At 33.5% G+C, this 23,823-nt stretch overlaps 2 protein-coding genes across 8 annotated transcripts in view; one reads left to right on the top strand and one right to left on the bottom strand.

The window, feature by feature from the left end:
- LOC129254058 (protein NDRG3-like) overlaps positions 1-15,340 on the bottom strand; it is a 38,327-nt gene extending 22,987 nt beyond the window's left edge. The window contains exons 1-3 of one of the 6 annotated variants that reach the window (XM_064095057.1): positions 14,810-15,340; positions 9,813-9,849; positions 2,808-3,039 (exon numbers count right to left, since the gene is read on the bottom strand). In XM_064095057.1, the coding sequence (XP_063951127.1) occupies positions 2,808-3,039; positions 9,813-9,832 (252 nt within the window). In that variant the 5' untranslated portion in view covers positions 9,833-9,849; positions 14,810-15,340. Of the gene's footprint in view, positions 1-2,807; positions 3,040-6,352; positions 6,885-9,812; positions 9,850-14,614; positions 14,775-14,809 lie in introns of those variants that run through there. The other 5 variants (XM_064095059.1, XM_064095061.1, XM_064095060.1 and 2 more) reach the window with 5 other exon arrangements.
- On the top strand, positions 14,715-22,062 carry LOC129254059 (prefoldin subunit 4-like). Of its 2 annotated transcripts, XR_010292646.1 has the most exons (5): positions 14,735-15,207; positions 17,232-17,336; positions 18,416-18,483; positions 20,352-21,530; positions 21,648-22,062. XR_010292646.1 is itself a non-coding variant. In XM_064095064.1 (4 exons), the coding sequence occupies exons 1-4, from the start codon at positions 15,175-15,177 to the stop codon at positions 20,551-20,553; spliced, it is 408 nt and encodes a 135-aa protein (XP_063951134.1). In that variant the 5' UTR covers positions 14,715-15,174; the 3' UTR covers positions 20,554-22,062. The 2 variants fall into 2 exon arrangements, 1 of the variants encoding a protein (XP_063951134.1); XM_064095064.1 differs by having other exon boundaries at positions 14,715-15,207; positions 20,352-22,062.
- The last annotated feature ends 1,761 nt before the right edge of the window (positions 22,063-23,823 follow it).

The raw sequence follows: 23,823 nt of genomic DNA, 5'->3' as shown, positions 1-23,823 counted from the left end.
AGAATCCCAATAAAAATAAAAATTAGGTTCAGCATGTTAAGTTTCTGGATACTAAAATCTCTTTCCAGCTTTCTGATGTACAAGTATTAATCACTAAATTTATAAGTGTTAAAGTGTCTTTTAAAAGAAAAATAAAAACATTATCAAAAGAGGACTCTACATAACCTACATGTAATACATTAAAACTAATATTCCACAAAGAATAGATGAATGAGAGCAAATGCAATGTTTGATAATATTATGTAAGAATGGAACACATAGATAGATAACTTGCATTATAAACATTTAGTAAAATCTTACTTCAACTTCCACACAAACTGCAAGTAACTGCTTACTGGCTTGAGCACATGATAATGAAATTGCAATCCTGAATATATTCTTGCCACTATATCTATTTTGGGAGTGATCCCTCCAGGTATACAACATTCTCCAACATTTGCATGAATTATTAAAAGAAGACATGAACCAGGTGCTATATACATGAACATGTTCTCCCTGGCGTTTGGACTGGTAATTCTGGTTATCATTGGATATGGTTTAAGAATTATCAAACCCTGTTCACATAATCAAAATGATCTAAACTTCGGTAAAGGATGAATCATAACATTACAATCTAATACAAAATGGTTGTGAAAATTGATTTTTTTTTCTCTCTGATTCTCTTGTGAAAAGTTGAATTAAGAATTATAAAGTGAAGAATACAATAAAAATAAGTAAATTGAAACTTTGGTGCACACATGTGTTCAACAGATGGTTGCCAAGGTTTCACAATTATCAGTCTGGGATAACGATAGAGTTTATCATAATGTCATGCCACCACTCTCCATGAGGGTAAATTCCCAATTCGTCTACTGCCAACTCGTCCACCCACCACATGGTCTACCTTCATTTAGTCTTATGCCATTCCATCCATCAATATTTCGTCTATCAACCATTTGGTCCAATAACCACTTGGTTCAATCATCACTTCGTCTAATCACCAGTTCCTCTATGACCATTTCGTCTCATAATCAATTGGTCTAATATCCGTTTTATTTTCATTTATTTTGCCCAATTAACACTTAGTCTAATTAAACCGAATGGTATATGGAACATGGCTATTGGACCAATTGGTTATTAGACAAAATGGTGAGTGGACGAAATGGCAATAAGACCATGTGGAAATCGGACTAATTGGCATTGGACCAAATGAAAATTAACCTTCATGAGTGAAACATATACATGTATTTCAAGTTTGATCAGGGAGATATTATGAAGCTACATGTTCTCATGTTAGTACAAGTCACAAGACACAGAGTCATTAACAGAAAATATTGCAACATGCAAAGTACATGCTGTAACAAAACTCGAGTAAATTTATACTCAAAACCATTCAGAATGAAAGTCATACACATATGAAGAGCTCACTTTCAAAAGGGGTTAGTTCAATTTTTCATCAAATTTGATTTTTTGGTCTCAATGTATAGATTTTTAGTAGCTCTATAAGATGATACCAAAGAAAAGTTGAAATTCCTATTTAAAAGTGATCAAAAATGGCAAAGAAAAATCACTTTTTTTTCAAAACGGATTAGGTCCATTTCAGTTTTAATAGTTGCAATAGGGATTAGGTCCACACCAAATTTTTTTGGAAAAGAATATTTAAAAAAATATGAATAAAGGTAGATTTCTTTTATACCCAATTTTATGTTGTCATGGTAGGGAATCTTGAAAATTTAGTTTCGCATAAGAATATGCAATATAGGAGAATTAAAAAAAATGATTTTCTTGAGTGGACCTAACCCCTTTTGCAAACAAACTCTTCTGAAGAGCTCATTTGTCAAAAGGGGTTAGGTCCATTGTTCATAAATTTTATTGTTTTCTGTCTCAAAACCTCTAAATTTTTAGTCGCTTTGATGAAAACAAAGAAAATTTGAAATTTACATGAAAACTTGAAAAAAACTGGCAAAGAAAAATCACTTTTTTAATCAAAATAGATTGGATTCATTTCAGTTTACTTGCAAAAGGGCTTTGGTCCACAATGATAATTTTTAAAAGAATTTATAGAAAAAAATTGAAGACAGGTAGATTTCTTTTATACCCAATTTTATGTTCACATGATAGGGTAGTACATCATGACAATTTAGTTTCTCATAAGAATATTGCAGTAAGTGAGAATAAAAAACATGGTTTTTCTCAGAATGGTCCAAAGTGGACCTAAGCCCTTTTGCAACTAAACTCTTCATATGTTGATTTTAAAGGGAGATTATTTTATCACCAGGGATATTGTAATGCCAAAGAACATAACCTTCAATCCAATTTCAAATTTCTACACATTACACAATTACATTTAAAGAAAATGTACATGTAGATCTCTTTTTTTTTTCACTGCAATGAGCTGTAGATCATACCTCGTAATTGTTAAGCCAGTGTTCCACTATGCCGATATTGCTATAATTTGGCAAATCTTTAGATCAGGAAAAAATGAACCATTTATTTACTTTGAGTCAGCGAAAAAAATTTGCAGTCATAAAAATTGTCCAAAGGATTGGGGGATTAATTACGTCCATGTGCCGCTATTAGTATGCCAACAAAGACCAGATTACGCTCATCTGCGCGTCGTGTCGTTTACGCTTCCCTTGCGATTCAAAATAGGCATTTTCTGATCAGGAAGAAAAATTTAGGAAATGCAGTGTGAAAAGCACGAAAGACATCAAAACCCTTGGCCCTCATGGGATGGCCATATCCTTCCAATCCCTTGATCTTCCATCTACAGAACTACTAGTACCTCATGATTACCACTACCAATTTCAACGAGTTGTAGATCATACCTCATAATTTACTGTTGTATTGTTGCCCGAGAGCAGCAGAGGTTGACTGGGATCCTCAAAGCCATCAAAACTTTTGGCCCTCATGGGGTGGCCATCTGTTGCATCACCCTTTCCGCCATCTACCCCATCCTTCAGCTTGGAGTATGCCATCTTCTCTGATTCGTTCACCGTATCCATCTCCACGTCATCGGCATCTAGCTTGCTGTACGACATCTTGTCTCGCTCACTTTCACTGAAAACAAGATTTATAAGGGACAGGAATCAGGTGAGGGAGTACTGTGGTGGAAAAGAGGGACTCTACATTGAACATTTGAAATACATAATAATCAATACTTGTTCCAAGAATTAGAAATAAAAAGTTACTGAAAGTAAATCGCAAACTCGAAAATTTTATCAATAATCAACTTCTGAGAGCATAATTAGCAAATTCTGAAATTTTATCTAGAAAACTCACTTTCACTTGTTTTGGAAAAAACACCTTTGTTAAAAAGCACTTCTTGTTGTGGATTAATAATGATCAATTCAAGAATTACAATCTTCCACATACAGAATCATTATTTTATCAAATTAAAAAGGACAGTTAAATCGAGCAATCTAAAATAATGTTTTGTTATGAGCTGATTATGAAATTTAGAAACTGTTCGTGAAAATAAATATTGTCACAACAGAGGAAATAAGAGACATGCACATCATACTTGATACATAAAAAGGATACAATCTTTTACTTTAGCCTTTCTCAGAATGCTGAAAATTGGAGAATATTCTAATTTACGAATGTTTTTATTTCATACCAAGTCAAATAAAGGTATACCACTTAATTACCATTTTATACAAATCATGCATCTTCATACAAATATGCAAATTATAATGCATGATGAAAACAAATTACCGTATACATTATGCAAATCATGCAAAAATAATGCAACTCAGCAAGATCACATTAAAAACCACACAGTAAACAACTTTAATAAAATTGTTCAAATAATAATAGTAAAATCATATTCAGGGTTCAATGGGATTATTACACATAACATAAATGTAACTATAAAATGATTAGTAATGAAGGAATTCAGGAAATGCATGAGTACATGAAAATTACCAGATCATTAGTAACATTCTTCATTAAACTGGCCCCCTTTTCAACATTGCACATGTGAACTACATGTGAAGAGTTTAGTTGCAAAAGGGCTTAGGTCCACTTTGGACCATTCTGAGAAAAACCATGTTTTTTATTCTCACTTACTGCAATATTCTTATGAGAAACTAAATTGTCATGATGTACTACCCTATCATGTGAACATAAAATTGGGTATAAAAGAAATCTACCTGTCTTCAATTTTTTTCTATAAGTTCTTTTAAAAATTATCATTGTGGACCTAAGCTCTTTTGCAAGTAAACTGAAATGAATCCAATCTATTTTGATTAAAAAAGTGATTTTTCCCTCTCACTTTTTTCACGTTTTCATGTAAATTTCAATTTTCTTTGTTTTCATCAAAGCGACTAAAAATTTAGAGGTTTTGAGACAGAAAACAATAAAATTTATGAACAACGGACCTAACCCCTTTTGACAAATGAGCTCTTCAGAAGAGTTTGTTTGCAAAAGGGGTTAGGTCCACTCCAAGAAAATCATTTTTTTTTAATTCTCCTATATTGCATATTCTTATGCGAAACTAAATTTTCAAGATTCCCTACCATGACAACATAAAATTGGGTATAAAAGAAATCTACCTTTATTCATATTTTTTAAAATATTCTTTTCCAAAAAAATTTGGTGTGGACCTAATCCCTTTTGCAACTAAACTGAAATGGACCTAACCCATTTTGAAAAAAAAGTGATTTTTCTTTGCCATTTTTGATCACTTTTAAATAGGAATTTCAACTTTTCTTTGGTATCATCTTATAGAGCTACTAAAAATCTATACATTGAGACCAAAAAATTAAATTTGATGAAAAATGGGTCTAACCCCTTTTGCAAGTGAGCTCTTCATGTACATAGTGTAGTTTTGATCCTTGACAAGGTATATAAGGTAGGCAGAAATCATAATTTCAACATAAAACTATATTAATTATGGTTTAAATATTTAAACAAGTGGAATGCCTCTGGCCGTCTCACCTGCATCACGCGATTCAATATAGCAGCAGTGCTGATTTTGAAAACTACTATAACTCGCACAAGATGTTCAGTGATACTTGGTTACTCTTATTTCCACGTTTTATGAACTAGACCAATACACTTATAGAGATATGATGGCAATTCAACAAATACCCCCAACGTGGCCAATGTTCTTTGACCTTACATGACCTTTGACCTTGATCATGTGACCTGAAACTCGCACAGGATGTTCAGTGATACTTGATTACTATTATGTCCAAGTTTTATGAACTAGACCAACACACTTTCAAATTTATGGCTGTAATTCAACAAATACCCCAATTTGGCCAAAGTTCATTGACCCTAAATGACCTTTGACCTTGATCATGTGACCTGAAACTTGCACAGGATGTTCAGTAATACTCGATTACTATTATGTCCAAGTTTCATGAATCAGATCCATAAACTTTCAAAGTTATGATGGTAATTCAACAGATACCCCCAATTCGGCCAAAGTTCATTGACCCTAAATGACCTTTGACCTTGGTCATGTGACGTGAAACTCATGCAGGATGTTCAGTGATACTTGATTAACCTTATGTATAAGTTTCATGAACTAGGTCCATATATTTTCTAAGTTATGATGACATTTCAAAAACTTAACCTTAGGTTAAGATTTTGATGTTGATTCCCCCAACATGGTCTAAGTTCATTGACCCTAAATGACCTTTGACCTTGGTCATGTGACATGAAACTCAGGCAGGATGTTCAGTAATACTTGATTAACCTTATGGCCAAGTTTCATGAACTAGGTCCATATACTTTCTAAGTTATGCTGTCATTTCAAAAACTTAACCTCAGGTTAAGATTTGGTGTTGACGCCGCCGTCGCCGCCGCCGTCGCCGTCGCCGTCGGAAAAGCGGCGCCTATAGTCTCACTCTGCTATGCAGGTGAGACAAAAAATGAAATACCTACATACATATGAACAAATCATAAAACAGAATATCACATTAATATGATGATAAGTCAATTTGTACATGCGCACCGTACAAAACATCATACAATTTATGAAAGCTGGTCAAGAAAATGCAATTATTCAACAACAAAAAACTAAAACAAAGTTAATGTACATGAATTACGTTATAGAACAAACACACACAATTTCATCTGACACGAACATAATTTCATGATACAATGAATACACATACAACAGGAATTAGTTTACAAAACATGATTACATATCATCCCATATCTTTAGCAGGTACATGTACATTAAAAATACCAACACTTTGAAGAGCAACGAACTAAAATTGTCTCCCACTATTTTGCTTAATTTTGAATTTTTGCACACATTGTTAAATTTGACATGATTTCACATTTTGAATAGTACTTGTATACTGTACAGTAAAGAGAAGTAATCAGTTCCACAAGATTTAAAAACCAACCATATTACCTTTATTCTACGACCAGATCTGTGCAAGACTTTTAACAAGGTAGGTATCCAAATAGTTTTGTGGAGTGTAAATTAGACAAATCTTGTAGTAAAGACAACTACTCAACTCCAATTTCCACAAATCTGCAGGTCCTCTTTCACTATAAAATTAGGATGACTAAATATCATACATGTACGCACTTTACCGTCTATGTATACTTTATGCTAGCTGTTGGTATTGTGTGAAGCATACTTGATGCAAAAACATTATGTGTGAGATGGGACTTAAGGTAGGTTTGTTTACATCACTCAACAGAATGTAAATAAAGGAATAACTCTACTGATCAGGGTTACTGATACTTAGCAAATGCACATTGATATTCTCCACCCCCCCCCCCAAGTCACAAACCAATGACCCTTGTACAGAACTAAAAAAATAAACAATGAATAAACGGTGAGCTATGGCTAGAATGAGTGACTATAAGGATGAGTGAATTTGTATTCAGTATTATGCTTCGTAAACTAACCACCAGGATGTATTTATGTTGACTATTTGTATTAGTCATCAAAATTGAATCATTTGTATTATTCCAACATCCTAATTACTGCCTTTCTTATATATTTTCATTTAAATGTAGGCCCTATGTTTTCCATCCCAATTTTCTAGTGCATTTCTTTGACACTACTTGATGGAGTAATCCCTTTGGCAGCTCATACAGGAAGCTATACTAGTGAGAATAAACTTGAATAAACTTCAACTTGAGATTCATTACTTTCTTACTTTAATACATTTATCTCCAAATTACCCAACCTCCAAAAAAAAATTATACTAATAATCCTTCTTCCTTTAATTACTAATTGGCTACTTACATACAAATAACACACAGGTTCACCTTTTGGTGCTAATAGCACTTCATTTCCTTTAAGTAGTGTATTAAGCCTAATGAAATTTCTTCTCAAACATTTATCATTCCTAAATCATTACTTTCTAAAATAAGGTTGTAGATTTTCAAATCAGCATGAGCCTGTAAACATTGGTACATCATTTATGATTCATCACCAATTCTCCCTTTATTTCTACAATCAATTCACTATTTAGAGATCTTCATTATCATTTATCCTAAAATAATTATTCATCACACTGTTGCTATCCTGAAATTGTGATATTGCAGATATTACATAATGAAACAGCCTCTGCATACGTTTTTATCCCTAGCACTTATTTCCTTCCAGTCATAAAAAATAATTATAATTCTTGGATTTCATATCATTTTGACTGTTCCCAGTTCCTCTTTATCAACATCGTAATCATCCAATCCTTGCATGCAATTACAACCTAAGCGCTATTCCAGCACATGCCAACTGCTGCAAGTACATTAACATGTGCCGCCTGGCTGTAACGGCATTCCTCCTATCCATCACAATCCCAAAACATTATGCACCTTCATCATCATCGTCGTGGTAACCACTTCGTATGCTTGCATGGTGGTGCCATGATACATCATACATGTCACGTACACGCATATGCACTTCTTCTGTTAATGTATGAAGGGTACCGTATGTTGAAACAGAGTAGCATCTAGTTAAGTTCCTCTGGAGATGTGGAAAGCTTCACACTCTTCATGTCGGCATTCAACATTCATGAGAGCCCATAACACATTCATGCATTATGTGTATAGATACCCCTACTTGTGTCACTACTGGTACATGTACATTTATATGAAGAAAAAAGCATTGACCGTTATCATTGAAAATGTCATTGTTGAGGGTTGTTCTAAACATGGGTATCATTATGGATGCAAGAAAAAGATAAGGGTAAAAGCGTTTCAATTTAGTTTAATGACAAATTTCATTTTCATTCCCATTGTAGGATAAAAATGTAACTGTTATAGAAATAAGGAGGGGCCTCCTGTTAAAAGGTTCATGATATTATGCTTTCCATTAAAAAAAATGCTTAGCATGGTGTTTCTATTATTCTATACCATACATGTACATACATTTCTCTTCTTTTCCTATTTTAAACAAAATGAAAAAAACAAAAAAACAGTATTACAGATTGGTGATATTCAAATATGATGTACATGTACATTCATCGTTTCTACATGCCAAATATAAACGAAAATAGAAAACAAAACAGACGAAACAATACAAACAAAGACATGAAATACATGTAAGTCGACAGCTCTGACAATACAAATTGGATTAATGACAATGAACATCAAAATTTTTTTAATTTTCTTTTAAACATGCTGTTTTCAAAGCCCTGAAAATTGTAGGGATTTTTTCTTTTGTAAACCAGAAAAAGTGTATTTTGGAAGGGCTAACACTGTAGCATTAACATTATATTTAAAAAAAATCAACTAGAAGTTAGTATCTCATTTCTAAATGAAAACGATTCTTTATAATTTTCCTCTTTTTTTTAATTTGTTGTTCATTTGTTTAAATATTGAACTTAACAGAGAATGTTTTCCATTTTGCAGCCAACCTGAAAGACATTCTTTTATTTTGAAATTTAAATTAAAAAAATAAGTACAGTGTAGTGAACAAAAAAAACTAATCCCTTAATATAGTACTTTGACTGGTATCCTGTAATTTACAGGGAATAACAAAAACATGCAAATACCCTAAAACCACCTTTTGATCAGATAATACTGAAAAACCACAGCCCCAAATGAATATGTTTTTATTCAAATAAATCCCTTAATTCAATTAGAAAGAAAATCATCTTTCACAAGGTCCAGCTGTAAAGATGTGAATTTTAACCCATCTTCCTGGGAAAAGAGCTCACTGCAAATGAATCAACAACCTAAGTTACAGGAAGCAAAAACATTTAAAATCACTTTGGCTTTAAAAAATGATATCACTTTGTATCATAACACATATGTACATCTATAATATATTTTTTTTATTCAAAAGTCTTTTTCATATTCCCTGCATGCACATGCACAGTGTAAGTTGATGATCAATAAAACTTATAACATAGCGTTGTTTTTGTTTTTTCTTTCTTTTCAAAATGATATCAATTTCAATTTTATGCACTGTAAGAACTTGCTTTTAAAACCAAAATCACTTGTTTTATTCTCAGTGCACACATCTGTATTGTGTGTTATAAAGAATGCAAATTTTTCCAACAACTGTCTACATGTGATTCAGTGTACAGTCTAGTGTAAATTTAAGTTCCTTTCTGACAATTTGTATTAAATAATATTTGAAACCAAATACATGAACATACACACTGCTTTTTCTATCAACATGTACAAAAGAACTGTAATCAAATCCAAGTACATGCATATTAATATAAAAAACACTGGACGTTTAAATCTCCTTGATAAGAAGCAGTATCCAAAGTACAAAGCATACATTAAATTATTTCATTTAGCAGGACACAACTTAAGGAGCATTAACATGCAGGATGTTAGTATATATGTAACACATTTCTTCATCCTCTTCGTTCCAAAAACATGATGAAATATTTACTCACTTCTGGACCTGGAGTTCCATTCTGTTCAGTGTACTTTCTTTATTATAAAAAGAGTGCAAAAGTATCAAAATAATGTAAAATGACATAAAATTAGGGTTCTGTAATCAAAATACCAGTACATGTACTGGATGCATCATGCAGCCATGAACATATTTGTCAAATCATGCATCTACAAAAATGCAAGTAACCAAATTTAATTCTCATTTTCATATTTTATGTGATATGTGATTTACTAAGTTTTTGTTTGCCACAATGATAACACTTTTCAGTTCATTTACAAAACTGATTGTCAATTATCAATTCATCATTTATAAGATGATAATACAATGTACATGTAGAATGCACATATAACATGTACATGTATACATGTACTATGTAATTTTTTTAATAGTATGATCTACATTGGCTGCTATTGCTTCAAGCACTTTTGTGCTTATAATAGCTGGCCCCTGTATTTTATTGAACTAAATATATCACATGTTTTATGTATAATTTAATTATCAGTCTTTGCCAGTATTATTCATCTCTTCAATTGTAACATATAAAATATATTCATTTATATTTTTGTTACTATGTGAACATGTTAATTTATCTTCATGGATAAAATGAAGAAACTCCTGCAAAAAAAAAACCCAGCAATGTCATACTGTACAAACCTGTTAAAGTTGTAAATATTGCAAGTAAATAAATGTACAATGAGTTGTAGTATGAAAACTAAACAAATTTATCTGAACTCTATTACTCTTTTTACTCATTGAGATATATGGGATGGACATGGGATGTTGGGAGGTATACATGTATGTGGCCAAACATCACGCAGCCTGTAAAAATATGTTGTGCACTTTAGCACACATGACTTCAGAGCTATATGAAAATAGAACATAAAGGTCTGTGTGCTGGTCTGCTATCTTCAGATAATATATGTACAGGTAGATGTTTCTGAGTGCTTTACAAAAGCATTGAGCAATTCGCATTAAAGATCAAGTCCACCTCATGAAAATGTTGATTTGAATCAATAGAGAAAAATCAGACAAGCAATAATGCTGAAAATTTTAAAATGTCAAAACTTTCTTGTTTTACATCCGATTTTGATGATATTTTCAGTGTTATGCTTGTTTGATTTTTCTCTATCTATTCAAATCAACATTCTTCTGGGTGGCTTTGAACTTTAAATAATATAACTGTCAATTTGACAAACAAAACCAAAAACATAAAGCAAGGCTCCACATTAACTTTTTTTGGTGGTGGCCCGTTCGGGCCACCAAAACCTTCAAATAATTTTTTTGGGTGGCCTGATATTAAAGTTTGGTGGCCCAAAAAATATAAAGAAAAACATTGAAAATTAATAAATGGGTATAAATGGTTTTTTAACCACTGTCAAAAAAATGAAAGAAAATAATAAAACGGCAAAAAAAAGTGTGAGAAAATTCCTTCCCTATATTTGCCAAAATGTTGGAAAAATTCACATTTCATATTAATGAAATGCCTTCCCAAATTATGTACTTTCTCAAGAGTTGTTTAAGAAGTCATTTATAAACAAGAAAGAAAGTAACTGTCTGTTTATTTTTGGCTAGAAAAGACACAGCTTCGAAAGAAACAAAGTATCAACATACATACAAATGCACACGTGGGACTGTGATGTACTCACCTATGTGTTTTTATGTGCATTATTTTCATTTGGAAATCGGTCTTTTTGAGTCAAAAGAGAGGTCATGATTCCTCTTTTAAATGCTTGAAAATAATCAGGATACACCAGATTTTGGCAAAAAGGTCTGTAGAAGGGCTTTTCATTGGTGTAAAATGTGACTTTGACTTGGATTTTCACAGTTCTGTGGAAGATTTCTTAGCTGCAACATTTCGTATTGCAGCTCCCTGAGTCTGAATATATAGGCTGCTGACTCACAGCTGCTTGAGGCATGCAAAGCTCACGCCAGCCGGCCAGCGCGGCCGGCTGGATAAAAGCTACTTAATGCTATAGCGGTAGGCCAATTTTGTGTGTGTTTGTAGAAAGTTGATAAATGCGTGCAAAATGGGGAGAAAAATTGCGCTATTCTGAAAATTATTGGTTGCCCGATTCGGGCCACCAAAACTTAATATTTTTTCAATAATGGTTGCCCGAGGTGAATTTCTGGTGGCCCCGGGCCACCGCTAATGTCGAGCCTTGCATAAAGTGTTAATTACAGAAGAGGTTTATAATGGTACATCACTTGGTGAGTCCCAGATGCCTCTCCATTTCTCTCTATCCACTTTTCTTTGTCCATCTAAGACTAACATCGAGTACTGTTAACCTCTTCCGCAATTCTAATATTGTGGCCTCTATTAATATTCTTGCCTCTCAAAGTAAAACCGTATTCTAGAAAATAATTTGAGACAATAATAATTGTAAACATGGAAAATATTTTCAAATCTGAACTAATATTTGAAAATTATAGCTCTTTTTTTCTTACTGGACTTTTTTTTACAAACAGTTTCAATTTCCTTCAAAAATATAATTTAAAATCTATTTGTTTTGCAACTTGTGTTATGTTGCAGAACGGTAATAGAGATAAAATAAGCATCATTCTCAAATCATAATTTCAATGGGTTTGAGTCAATGTTCAATTGGTTGGGGTCTTTGACTGTTTTTAGCAAGTTGTTATGCCTATGGTAAATGGCCATTTTGACTGTCTCTACTCTCTACTGATTTTTTTTTAATTCAACTGTTTTTAAGTAGTTTTAATGCTGCCTAATATTTAAAGTTCCATCTTACAATAGATCCTGTAAAAAAGTCAAATGAGAAAACAAACAAATAGTCAAAAGTTCTAGTGTCTATAATATCACAACCTTGGACAAGAAAACAAACACAACTGTCAGATATAGTTGCATCTCACAGAATGAGATCACATTGAAATTAGGGTCAGAGTGTTGTCCGACTTGAGCCCCTTTCACAACTGGTGGTGCAACTCTGCTTACAACCGTTGCAATTGTGTGCAACATATATTGTGACCAAATGATCGCAAACGATCGCAAGAGCGATTGTGAAAGCCCCTTAAGAAGAACTGCAAGAAGCAGGTACAATTGTGCACAAAAAATACAGTCCTTTAATTCAAAAGGCAAGTCCACCCCAACAAAAAGTGGATTTGATTTTTAATAAAAAGAGAAAAATCAAAGATAGCATCAAGCACCAATTTTGAGGATAACCGGAGGATGGAAACGGAGTGAAATACGGGTGTAGAGTAAGATATTATCAAGTCAATCATCTTTTTCTTTATATTTTTTGGGTTTAATTTTTACGATTATCATGATTGCCATCCCACCTTTGTGACTCGGTATATCCGAAATGGTTCACGGTCCTGATGTTCGGGTAGGTGGAGCAGAGTGTAGCGGTAGTGAAGTGGAGTGGAGCCTGCACGAACATCGCCCGAGGTATTCCTGTCGCTGCTACTCGAGGGAAGTCAGGGAACATTATGTCTGGAAAAATTAACTTACCATATCAATCATTATCACCTTCCTTAACTTTAGTCGTAACCCTCTGCTGCTCTGCAGCTGCACACAAAGTCAAAGAGGTCTAACACTAACAGTTAGAAATCTACTCATCCAAACAAAATTCTTCATACCGGTACACACACACACAAGTCACAAGTATGACATGTCCTAGACCAAAAGCTTCAGTCTCTGTATTTTGGTTGTTCCGCTGAACTACGTTGGCTCCACTCACCATACATAGACTGAAGGGGATGGGGCCCCGTACCTACAGCCAATGTATAGTGAACTAGCGTTTTATAGATCGCGATTTAAAACTGTTTTTTAAGCAAAATTGAAAGTTTCATGGTTTCCATTATCAGGGAAATATAAATAACTTAAGTAATTGCATACCTTGGGCCGGAGTTATTGAAAAAAATCCTCTGGATGATTGAGAAATCTGTCATCTAAGACATTTTCACCTGACCTGACAGTTTTTCTTGAATGACGTCATTATCGTATTAACTTAATGTCTCGAATCGATATATCGCGATTATAACTAGTACTAGTACTAGTATAACTAGTATCGTTTATCTTCGGTTTCGTTCGCATATGGAGCAGATCGTATAATATCGAGAGCAATATCGATATCACATTCGTGATTGTCAGTAGAGGCGCTGGTCCAAAAATTGGGATTGTCCCAGAAAACGAGGATATCCTCATAAACCAAGACAAATCATGTCTTGATAAATTGAGACTGTCCTTGTTTATGGGGACGTTTTTTTTTCACTTCCCCCTACGGGACAAAGACAGCAATTACGGGAATTGAGAGTGCTAAAAATAGATTCAGTGACCTCAATTCCCCCCAGTTCACCGTCTATTTTTCATGACTTACTGTCTTCCAATAATCTTGTTATGAAACCCGATATGTTTACATTGACTAGCACACTTGATTGGTGTCGGCACTTGACAGGTGAATGAACTTTCCTAGATTTCTTGTGTGAAGAAATCCTTATAAACTGAGACAGTCCCTGTAAACTGGGACGATCCCAATTTTCTGACCAGCGCCTCTACTGTTGTTGACGTTCGTTTGTAAATATTTTATAGTTTGGCTGCCATTTTGACCATTTTTATCGTGTTCAACCCAATTAAACATCGGTAAAGTATATTTTTCATGCCTTTCTCATCTATATCGTTTAAAGTATTTAAATGTTAAAACATCAAGTTTTAAAAGTTTGTTGTTTATACATCCTTAGATTGTAAATTCGATGTGTAAAATTACATGATACATCAAACTTTGGACTGTGAATTGACAAAAGGGAGGGAATGAGAACACATGCGAGCCCACACGTACACCCTACCGTCGGTAAATGGGGATTACAGTAAAATGTCAGAAATTGTTGAATAAATCCCCAGAAACGACGGTTATTCCTGTCTAGACATGTCCATGAATGCATGATCATGATGATCATGGGCATGGCATGGCATGGCGCATGTCGAACGGAATCGATCATAAAAATTGAATTTTAAAAAATCTACAAACAGATAGAACTTACATAAATGCCGCCCGAGATTAAAATACTTCCCTCTGTGATTAAACTATATTCCTCTCTCTGATTCTGTGTAGAATCCTGACTTCAATTTCTATCTATTTTGTAAGGCGGTGGCGTCGTTGAGTTTTCTTGGTCGATGCTACATGTACGCTGCGAGCGCGAGATTCCGCTGGCGGAAATCATTATTGAGCTTCGCCGAAACTCCCGGGTCAAAATATGTCTCAGAAAATGACTATGCATGATGCGATGACGCACGCCCAATATTTATTTGGAAGTGAGCCATCTCTTGGTTAGAGTTTGAAAGCTGGAAAGACAGGCCCACGTCCAGAAACTTTTCTTTTAAAAGTTCTAATTTTGTCATTACAGCTATGGCATTGTCAATGAAGAAAGCCACAGGTGGTGTAAGTATAGATCTATCTTGACGTATGTCTAGATGAAAATCTTATTTGATCTGTGTTGGGGACTGTGCTAGTGGTGGAATTGAAGAAAATATTTTTGTGACGGTCCCACTTATCTACAAATTTGTTTGTAAAAATAAAATGTGGTACTGCCTACTACTGCCCTGGTGCACTCATTCAAATCAAAGAATCAATGAACAAGGTTATGATTAGACCAAAAGCTTCGGTCTCTGTTTTGTTATGTTGGTTGTTCCGCTGAAATCATTTGGCTCCATAGCCAATAGGGTCTTTATGACTTTATTTCATAAAAATATGTTAAAAAAAAACTTGTCCAAAATAAAAAAAAGATTATTATTCTGTTTTGGCCTGAAATGCACCAAAACCGTCGCGTCGGGGAAAAAATAAACTTAAAAGGGGAAATAACAGTGACTTTAATTCGGCTGCAATAATGTTTGTTATTATTTTAAAGTGTTTTAAAACGTTTTTTTAAACAAATTATGCAATTTTCCGTAAATCATTTAAACTATTATACAGTCTGATTTATGTAATAAATACATTTTTGGAATAAGTAAAGTAAGAGATGACTACAATTTTTGTTACTGACTTTCCAACAGAAAAGTTCATATTTCCCCAAAAAATTACTAATTCATGGAAATTGAATGCCTAAACAAAGAACACTAAACTTTAAAGTAAGTTGCCATTTTATAGTTTTATTCCTCATACATGAACATGTAGTCCTGGGCCTGGGGTATTTTGAGTCTTGTCAATCTAGGGGAGGGGGGGGGGGGGCAAGAAGAATTTTCACAATGGAAGAAAATGACAGAATCTACAGTGTATGGGGCTTCAATATGCTTTATTTCATTTGAATCAATTATGCCAATTTTAGTTAAATCTAGAAATATAGGCCTTGAACTGCTTATTTTTTTAATTGAAGAATTTTGATCAAATGCTTATATTAGAAGAAAAAAATCAGTATAAAATGTTTTTTTAAGTTTTTTAAAATTACAGGCAATAATTTTTCAATCAGCAAAAAGTACAAAAAAATGAAACTTTACGAATTTTGGCAAGAATTCACAATTTGCTTTATTATACATGAATCACGTTTTTGAGCAAGTTTTTTAAAAACTTGTCGCATACCCATGCATGCATTCCCCAAAAAGGGAGAATAATTAGGGGAAAAGAAAATGAGGAGAAAAAAAGTGGTGTTGAAAAAGTGTTTTAATTAGTTAGAAGAAAATAATACACCACTTCAGAAATAAAAGTATTAAAAAAAATAATCTAAAATCACATCCATGCAAAATTTACAACACACAAGCCTAAGCGGTGTTTTAAAACACTTTTTTTTTGCAAAAAAAATGGGTGTTTTAAAACATGTTTTAAAACACACCATCTAAAACGTGCCAAACCTGGCCCTTGTGTCTGCACTCGGATGGGATAGTCTCTATACACGCCATCTTCTTGCTCAGTGTACTCTCTTCCATATAATTCATCATCACCTAGTTGCTGTACCTTTTCCTCCTACCATTTGTCCTGCCACATATATTGGAAGACAAGATCACATCCTTAAATATGCTATCCCGAAAGCAACCACTGATGTATACAAGTTCTCTTCCCACGTACTGTCAAAATTTGGAATCACCTACCAGGACCTGTTGTAATAGGAACAAACCCAGCTGTATTTAGAGAGGCCGCACTGCCATTCATCTGCACGATGCAGCCTCCTGTTGGGTCTCTTATGCTGTAAACCAAGAGTCAGTTTTTACTTGGACGGTGTACACTCACTTTTAATGTATATAAGTGAAATTTTAAATTACCTCACCATGGCACCTTGCACTGATACACATAATGTTTTCATCCCGGGATAGCTTTGAAGCTGCTGAAAGGGATTACTCTTCCAAGGTTCAAGCCTGGATGTGCTCAATTTTAGAGATTGGGTTCTGCTTTACTTTTGCCAGACTTGTCAACTTTCCCACCTTGATTTGCTCTGATTGTTCTATACCAAAATTTCAATTCCTTGTTATTTTCAGGATGATGATGTGAATGTCACATTTGAAGATCAGCAGAAGATCAACAAGTTTGCAAGGAAGAGTAATAAACTTGGAGAAATCCAGGATGAAATTGCAAATAAAAAGGTAAATTTTGATACCATGATACCTACGTATAACAAATTTAATAATATTTTCCTAAGCCAAGGATCTTCCAATATATTTTTTTCAAAATGAGAAGTGTAGGCTACATGAAAGCACATGAAAAATGACCCTGCCCTTCAAATATCAAAATCTATAGTCGGCTTTTCAAACAGGGTATATGAAAAACTAGACTGGAAAATAATTGAATTAATCTATTTTGGTTGATATTTGTTTTGATGAGACTATGTCTGTAAAAGAGGAGACTTTTTTTAAAACCCCCTCCTTAGAGTCCTTACTAGAGGGATTTTCTCTTTACTGATACATGAACAAGGTTTTATGTGGTACTTATTATGAATAATAAATTTTCATAAGTTTATAACGCAGCTTTTAAGAATAGCTGGCTGGGTAAGAACTATTTTTTGGGGTAAGATTTATTTTTACTGAATTCTACCTAGCACTTTCTAAACTGAACAGATGTTTTTTTATTTAGATTTGAAGATATTTAACAATGGAGAACTTCTTATGTTGTCATACCTGGTATTCTTTTAATTTCCTTTTTAATTACAGTAGGTAGTATATTTGTGAGTTTTAATACATATTTATTAAAAATATATTTTTGTCATAAACTTTATTTCATATTTGTAGTGCATTTTTTATGAGGCTTTCTTTCTGAAATATGTCATCATAACTTTGTAAACTTCATAAACTTCGTATTATTGCATTTTGAACTCAATAGCTATGTCATGTGTAATTGACACCATGGCCTGGTCTTACAAAGAGTTGCAATTGATCTGATCAATCTCAATTATGGAAAGCCAGCAACGCCCACATCTAAAATGCATGTTTCTTAAAAAGGTTTTCCAGATAATGATGTATATTCATAAATTCATTGTTTTTCTTGACAATTTGGAGTGTTTGCCTTGGGCTACCATGGGCAATTTGCATATTTCCTGTAGAAAAAATTATGACACTGATGGATTTCCATAGAGTTACAATTGATTGGATCAATCGTAACTCTTCGTAAGATGGGGCCCATGTCTGACACACCCCAGCCTAATTTTTTTTTTGATTGATTACTATAGAAAGATCTTCAGAACCTGGAGGATGCGAGCGATGAATTGGTCCTTGGAGATGATGATGCTTCCATACCATATCCTTTCCAAAATCCGTTGAAATTGTAAAAGTAAGATAGAAAATAAGGAAAGCTGCCAAAGTGTTCTTAGCGGTAATGTAAGGAAAGCCAGTATATACTGAAGTTATCACTGATTACATCATGCATTTTGTTATGGGGGAGATGATAGGCATCATTATGCTGGCAAATGCAAATAATTTCACTCCAAGGTACTGCAGGCCTTCATGTTTCATAACTTCTTTTTTTAAATAAGATTCTTCTTTTTTTTTAATGTTTCATTATGTCTCTGCTAATACATGGTTGCCGGAGGCATTGTGATCTTGGTGAATGAAAAATTCATGCTGTAGCACATATATTAGCCAGTCTCCAATAGGTCAAGGGGTAAACTTTGTCCAAACTAACAAATTGTGCATCTCAGGGAGTGAAAGGTATACTGTGTCCTTTTCTAGTGTCAACATTATCTGAAGGTTGAGACTGAGACTAAGTCAGAAGTCATTAGATACAGTTGTATATATAAAAAAATAAAATAAAAAAAAAACTATTAAGATTTGTCTTACATCGTGCCTGAGAGTGGGTCAGCTTTATACCTGTGACATAGAGACAAAGCCTATTGGAAAAAAAATTCAATAGTGTGGAGGTATGATATTGCTTAAAGGACAAGTACACCAACAAAAAGTTGGTTTGAATAAAAAGAGCAGAATCCAACAAGCATAGCACTGAAAATTTCATCAAAATCAGATGTAGAATAAGAAAGTTAAGACATTTTAAAGTTTCTGTTAATTTCACATAACAGTTATATGCACATCCTGGTCGGTATGCAAATGAGGTATTGTATTTTATTATCTGATTTATGAAATATTCAAATTTTATCCTCATTCTCAATGAAACAAAGTTTTCTTCCTCCTTGAACATGTGGAATAACCATTGTTTTAACATTTTATGGTTCAGTCAAGTTGGTCCTTATTGTCAAATCTTTAAAAAAGATATATATATATATTTTATAATTTAAACAATAAAAACAAAAGAAATAGTGAGTGAGGGACATCATTGATTCTCTCAATTGCATGTCACTTAGTTGTGCATATAACTATTTTGTGAAAAATAAGCAAAACTTTAAAATGTCATAACTTTCTGATTTTATATCCGATTTTGATGAAATTTTCATTATTATTCTTGTTTGATTTTTCTCTATTGATTTAAATCAACATTTTTTTCTAGGGTAGACTTGGCCTTTAATGTGTTTCCTGTCATGGATATTTTGATAGAATATTGAACGCTTTTACCTCGGTCACATTTCCCCTGCGGCGGCCGTGCGGTGAGTCGGAAACAGCCGTTCTATTCATTTTCATTCAATCCATCTATATGTAGCTGGTACAAAAAATGTTAAAACGGCTGTTTTCGACTTGCCGTATGGCCGTAGTAGGGGAAATGTGACTGAGGTATAAGTAGTTCAGGTGATTCTTGTCTGACCTAAAAGCTTGTACCTATGATAACAATAATAGCTGGAATGCTAGGATTAATTTTGAAGAATCCTGGACAAACTTGCCTTTGGAATCTTTATTTCTTCAAATTTGATTCTATTAATCACCTCAGCATTGACTTGCTTCATGAATTCATTGTAAAATTTCAACTTAATGTTCTTTATATGTAGTGTAAAATCACAATTCATTTCAACACTCCAAACTTCCTCATGATCATTCACTACATGAGTGTTCCTCTAAGTTTTTGTACTTTAAGAAAATATATATGGAATTAGAACTTTTAGAAGTGACTTATATTTTGGTATTGCCATGGAACAATAATTAAATGGTTTGTTGCTAAACGATGCAGGAAACTAAAAGTGCATTTTGGACATTTGGTTCATTTTCCTTGACTCCCATCACCACGTATCAGATCGGGGAGGTGTTCTTCAACCAGAGTCTGGAAGATGCCCAGCAGTCGGTAGAGGATGCTAAGACGAGGATGGAGGAGGAGATCGCTGGCTTAGAGGGCCAAGGAGATGCTCTGAAGGGAGAACTAGGAGATCTCAAGGCTCAGCTTTATGCCAAATTTGGAAATAACATCAATTTGGAGATGGATGAAGAATGATGAAGGATCTTTGAATTTTTGGACAGTGTTTAGAAACTGAGATGCAATGAACTGAGAAGGATAAACTACTTGTGGTGTGTGTTTGTGAATATGTATTGCTATGCCTTGCTTGATTCATTTTGAACAGCAGTAGTATCAGTAAGGCAATTGTTGTGACAACATTACTTTTTTATTTTCTATTGTTTTGTGAGTATATTTATGTGAATGATTATAGCATGTCTATATCAGTCTCAGATATGTGAGGAATTTTATTGACAAAACAGATGGTATTTCAAAGTAATAGAAGCATAATTCCAGTAATATTGATACAAATTGAATTTGATAATTCTGTGAAGGCAGTTATTCAAACTTAATGTGTTATAATGTTTTTCTTGGTTTTAGCCTTTTTCACCCAAGCTGTTAAAGAGATTGAAATGTTATATCTTTCAATTGGATAGTAATGTTGCATTAGAAACAAGGAGAAATGTAAATGGTCCTATATAACTAAATGGTTTCCATCAGGGGGGGGGGGGATAGTAAATCCTCATTCAGATATAGACGGTGGTTCATGGTGGTTCGCCCCTGAAGTTTGATGCAGACAATTCCCTTTATTATGAAGTTTTGGCCATTTCGCTTTCAGTGGGTTACACAATTTCTTTTAAAATTGTGCTTGCCTAACAAAGCAGCATGAACCTTGTTGTAACCAAGTTAAACAAATTGGCCAAACTCTGTAGTAAAGGGCTCTGATCGCATCAAACTTCGGGGCACACCGCTATTAACTGCCATCAGTACCGACAATGTGTAATCACCCTTTGCGATTAAAGAACAAGTCCACCCCAACAAAAAGTTGTTTTTAACGAAGAGAGAAATATCCATCAAGTACAATACTGAAAATTTCATCAAACTCGGATGTAAAATTAGAAAGTTATAGGAAAAAATATGAAATATTCGAATTTTCTCCTCATTTTCAAGTGAAATAACAATTCCTCCCTGAACATGTGGAATTAGCATTGTTTAATACTATATGGTTCAGTCAAGTTGGTCCTTATTGTTCAATCTGCAAAAAATGAAATAATTCAAACAATTAAAAAAAAGGGGGAAAAAGGAAGAAATAGTGAGTGAGGGACATCACCGTCTGTCTGATTTGCATGTCACTGAGTTGTGTATATCACTGTTTTGTGAAAAATAAGCGAAACTTTAAAATGTCATAACTTTCTTATTTTACATCCGATTTTGATGAAATTTTCAGTGTTATGCTAGTTTGATTTTTTCTTTATTTATTCAAACTTTGTGGTTTGCTAATCAAACCTTGTTACTGTAATAAAATCTTATTTTATTAGGGTTAAAAAGACAGCATTTATTATGTTAAAAAAATAAAAATAGATTTTGGAATAGATTACAATAATTTTCCTTATATGAGGATACATACATCTAATTCTATAGTCATCAGGAATTGAGAATTACAGCTTTGGATATATTTGAGTATGTGAGGCTTTCGTTAATAAATGTAAATGACAGCCAAAAAAACAACTATTTGATGTTAGTATTTTTGTTCTTTTTTTTGCATTGATACGGGTCTTTGGACTTGTTTGTTTTTGTATGCTTTATGGGTTGTGGGTTTATCTGGGGGGAGGGGTGGTGGCTGTGGGTTGAGCAATTTTTTTTTTTTCATTTATTAATATGTACATTTGAGGTCAGAAGCTTACATACACACAGGAAATTCAAAGAAAAGTTGACACTTGCCAAACATATAATTTACTGTATCTTATAAAGTATTTGTGCTATCATGACGAATTTGATATCAAACAATTGAGTATGTCATGCCCCTTCATCACATTGCTTTGTCATCAGGAGCTGAAAAATATTAAAGTGTCATTTTCTCCTCCAAAATCTTCATATTTTTAGACAAATTAAAAATAAAAACTTGACAAAAACATTTTATATTTGTGCTAGTTACTTCTCAACACAAACATTTCAGATTACACTTTTTGTTCAGTGGTGACATATCATGATAGAAAATATAATGTAAATCATAGATTTGACATTTATACATTTCATGTTTGAAAATATAATAAACAATAGAATACATTTGGCCCGAATATTCCTTTTTTTCAAAGAAAATTCCACCTAAAATATACTTTAATCCCAATGTCATCCCAATCATGTGAAAGAACTTAATACGCTCTTTCATTTGATACCAAATTCGTCATGGTAGTATTTATATTTCTGAAGATATAGTAAATTTTACGATGTTTGGCAAGCGAACAAATTTCACTGAATTCCACGGGTGTATGTAAACTTTTGGCCTCAACTGTACGTCATATTGTGTACCCAATCACTTCCTGTCATTTGGTAAATTGCCATAATTTAGTCTACATTCATTTTGTCGATGACCATGTCGGCAGTCATCCGAACCGTCGTATTGCGATAAGACATTGGGAAAACCATTTCAGAGAAAATCGAATTCAAAGTTTACTATAACTTGCACTTTTTGTTCCAAGCCATAAAAGATTTTAATTGCTAGACAAATACATGGTAGGAATGAACATGACACGTGCTTAACATTGATATCTTTATTTTTGCCAAGAACCAAGAATTAGAAAAGATATCTCAAAAGAGCTTCTAGTACAGGATTATAATTTCTGCTTGAGCGGTTTAAATTTTCCCTATACAATAAACGCCATAGGAAATACAACAACCCTGACCAGGATTTCAATGCGCACAATCATGATCAAGCAAAACGTATCAAAAATTTGTATGACATCACCTTGAAAATCCCCACATATCAGAAATTATTTATATTGCTGTCTAAAAATTTACTTATGTGTAGAGTAGGACTTGTACATTTATTTTCTGCAAAAATATAAAAATCAATTTTTTTTTTTTTTTTGGGGGGGACCGATAGGACAGTTCGGATGAATGCCTACAATGTGGTCATTTAGCACATTCACCATTTTGTCTCATTCCTATTTAAGGGTATACCCATTATATAACCCACTTGGTCTATGACCACTCTAGTATTAATTACATGAACTGTTATATAAACTAAATTTTAATTTGGCAAGTGTGAAAAAGGAGGCAGTAGGAAAAGTGGAATTTGGCCTTTTCTCAAAGTATCTGATTGTTCTACAATTAAACGAGTTAGCCCAAGTGAGTACTACGAGTACAAGACCAAGTGGCAATTAGACCAGATTGATAGTAGACCAAATGGGTTTATCCCATGCAGCATAGACCAACTGCTTGTAGACCAAATGGATATAATTTGGAATTCACGTACTCCTTATTATGTAA

The sequence above is a fragment of the Lytechinus pictus genome, chromosome 2 (assembly GCF_037042905.1).
Source record: "Lytechinus pictus isolate F3 Inbred chromosome 2, Lp3.0, whole genome shotgun sequence".
Classification (NCBI taxonomy): domain Eukaryota; kingdom Metazoa; phylum Echinodermata; class Echinoidea; order Temnopleuroida; family Toxopneustidae; genus Lytechinus; species Lytechinus pictus.
Note: the sequence above shows the minus strand (reverse complement) of the source record. Positions and strands in the feature narration are given on the sequence as shown.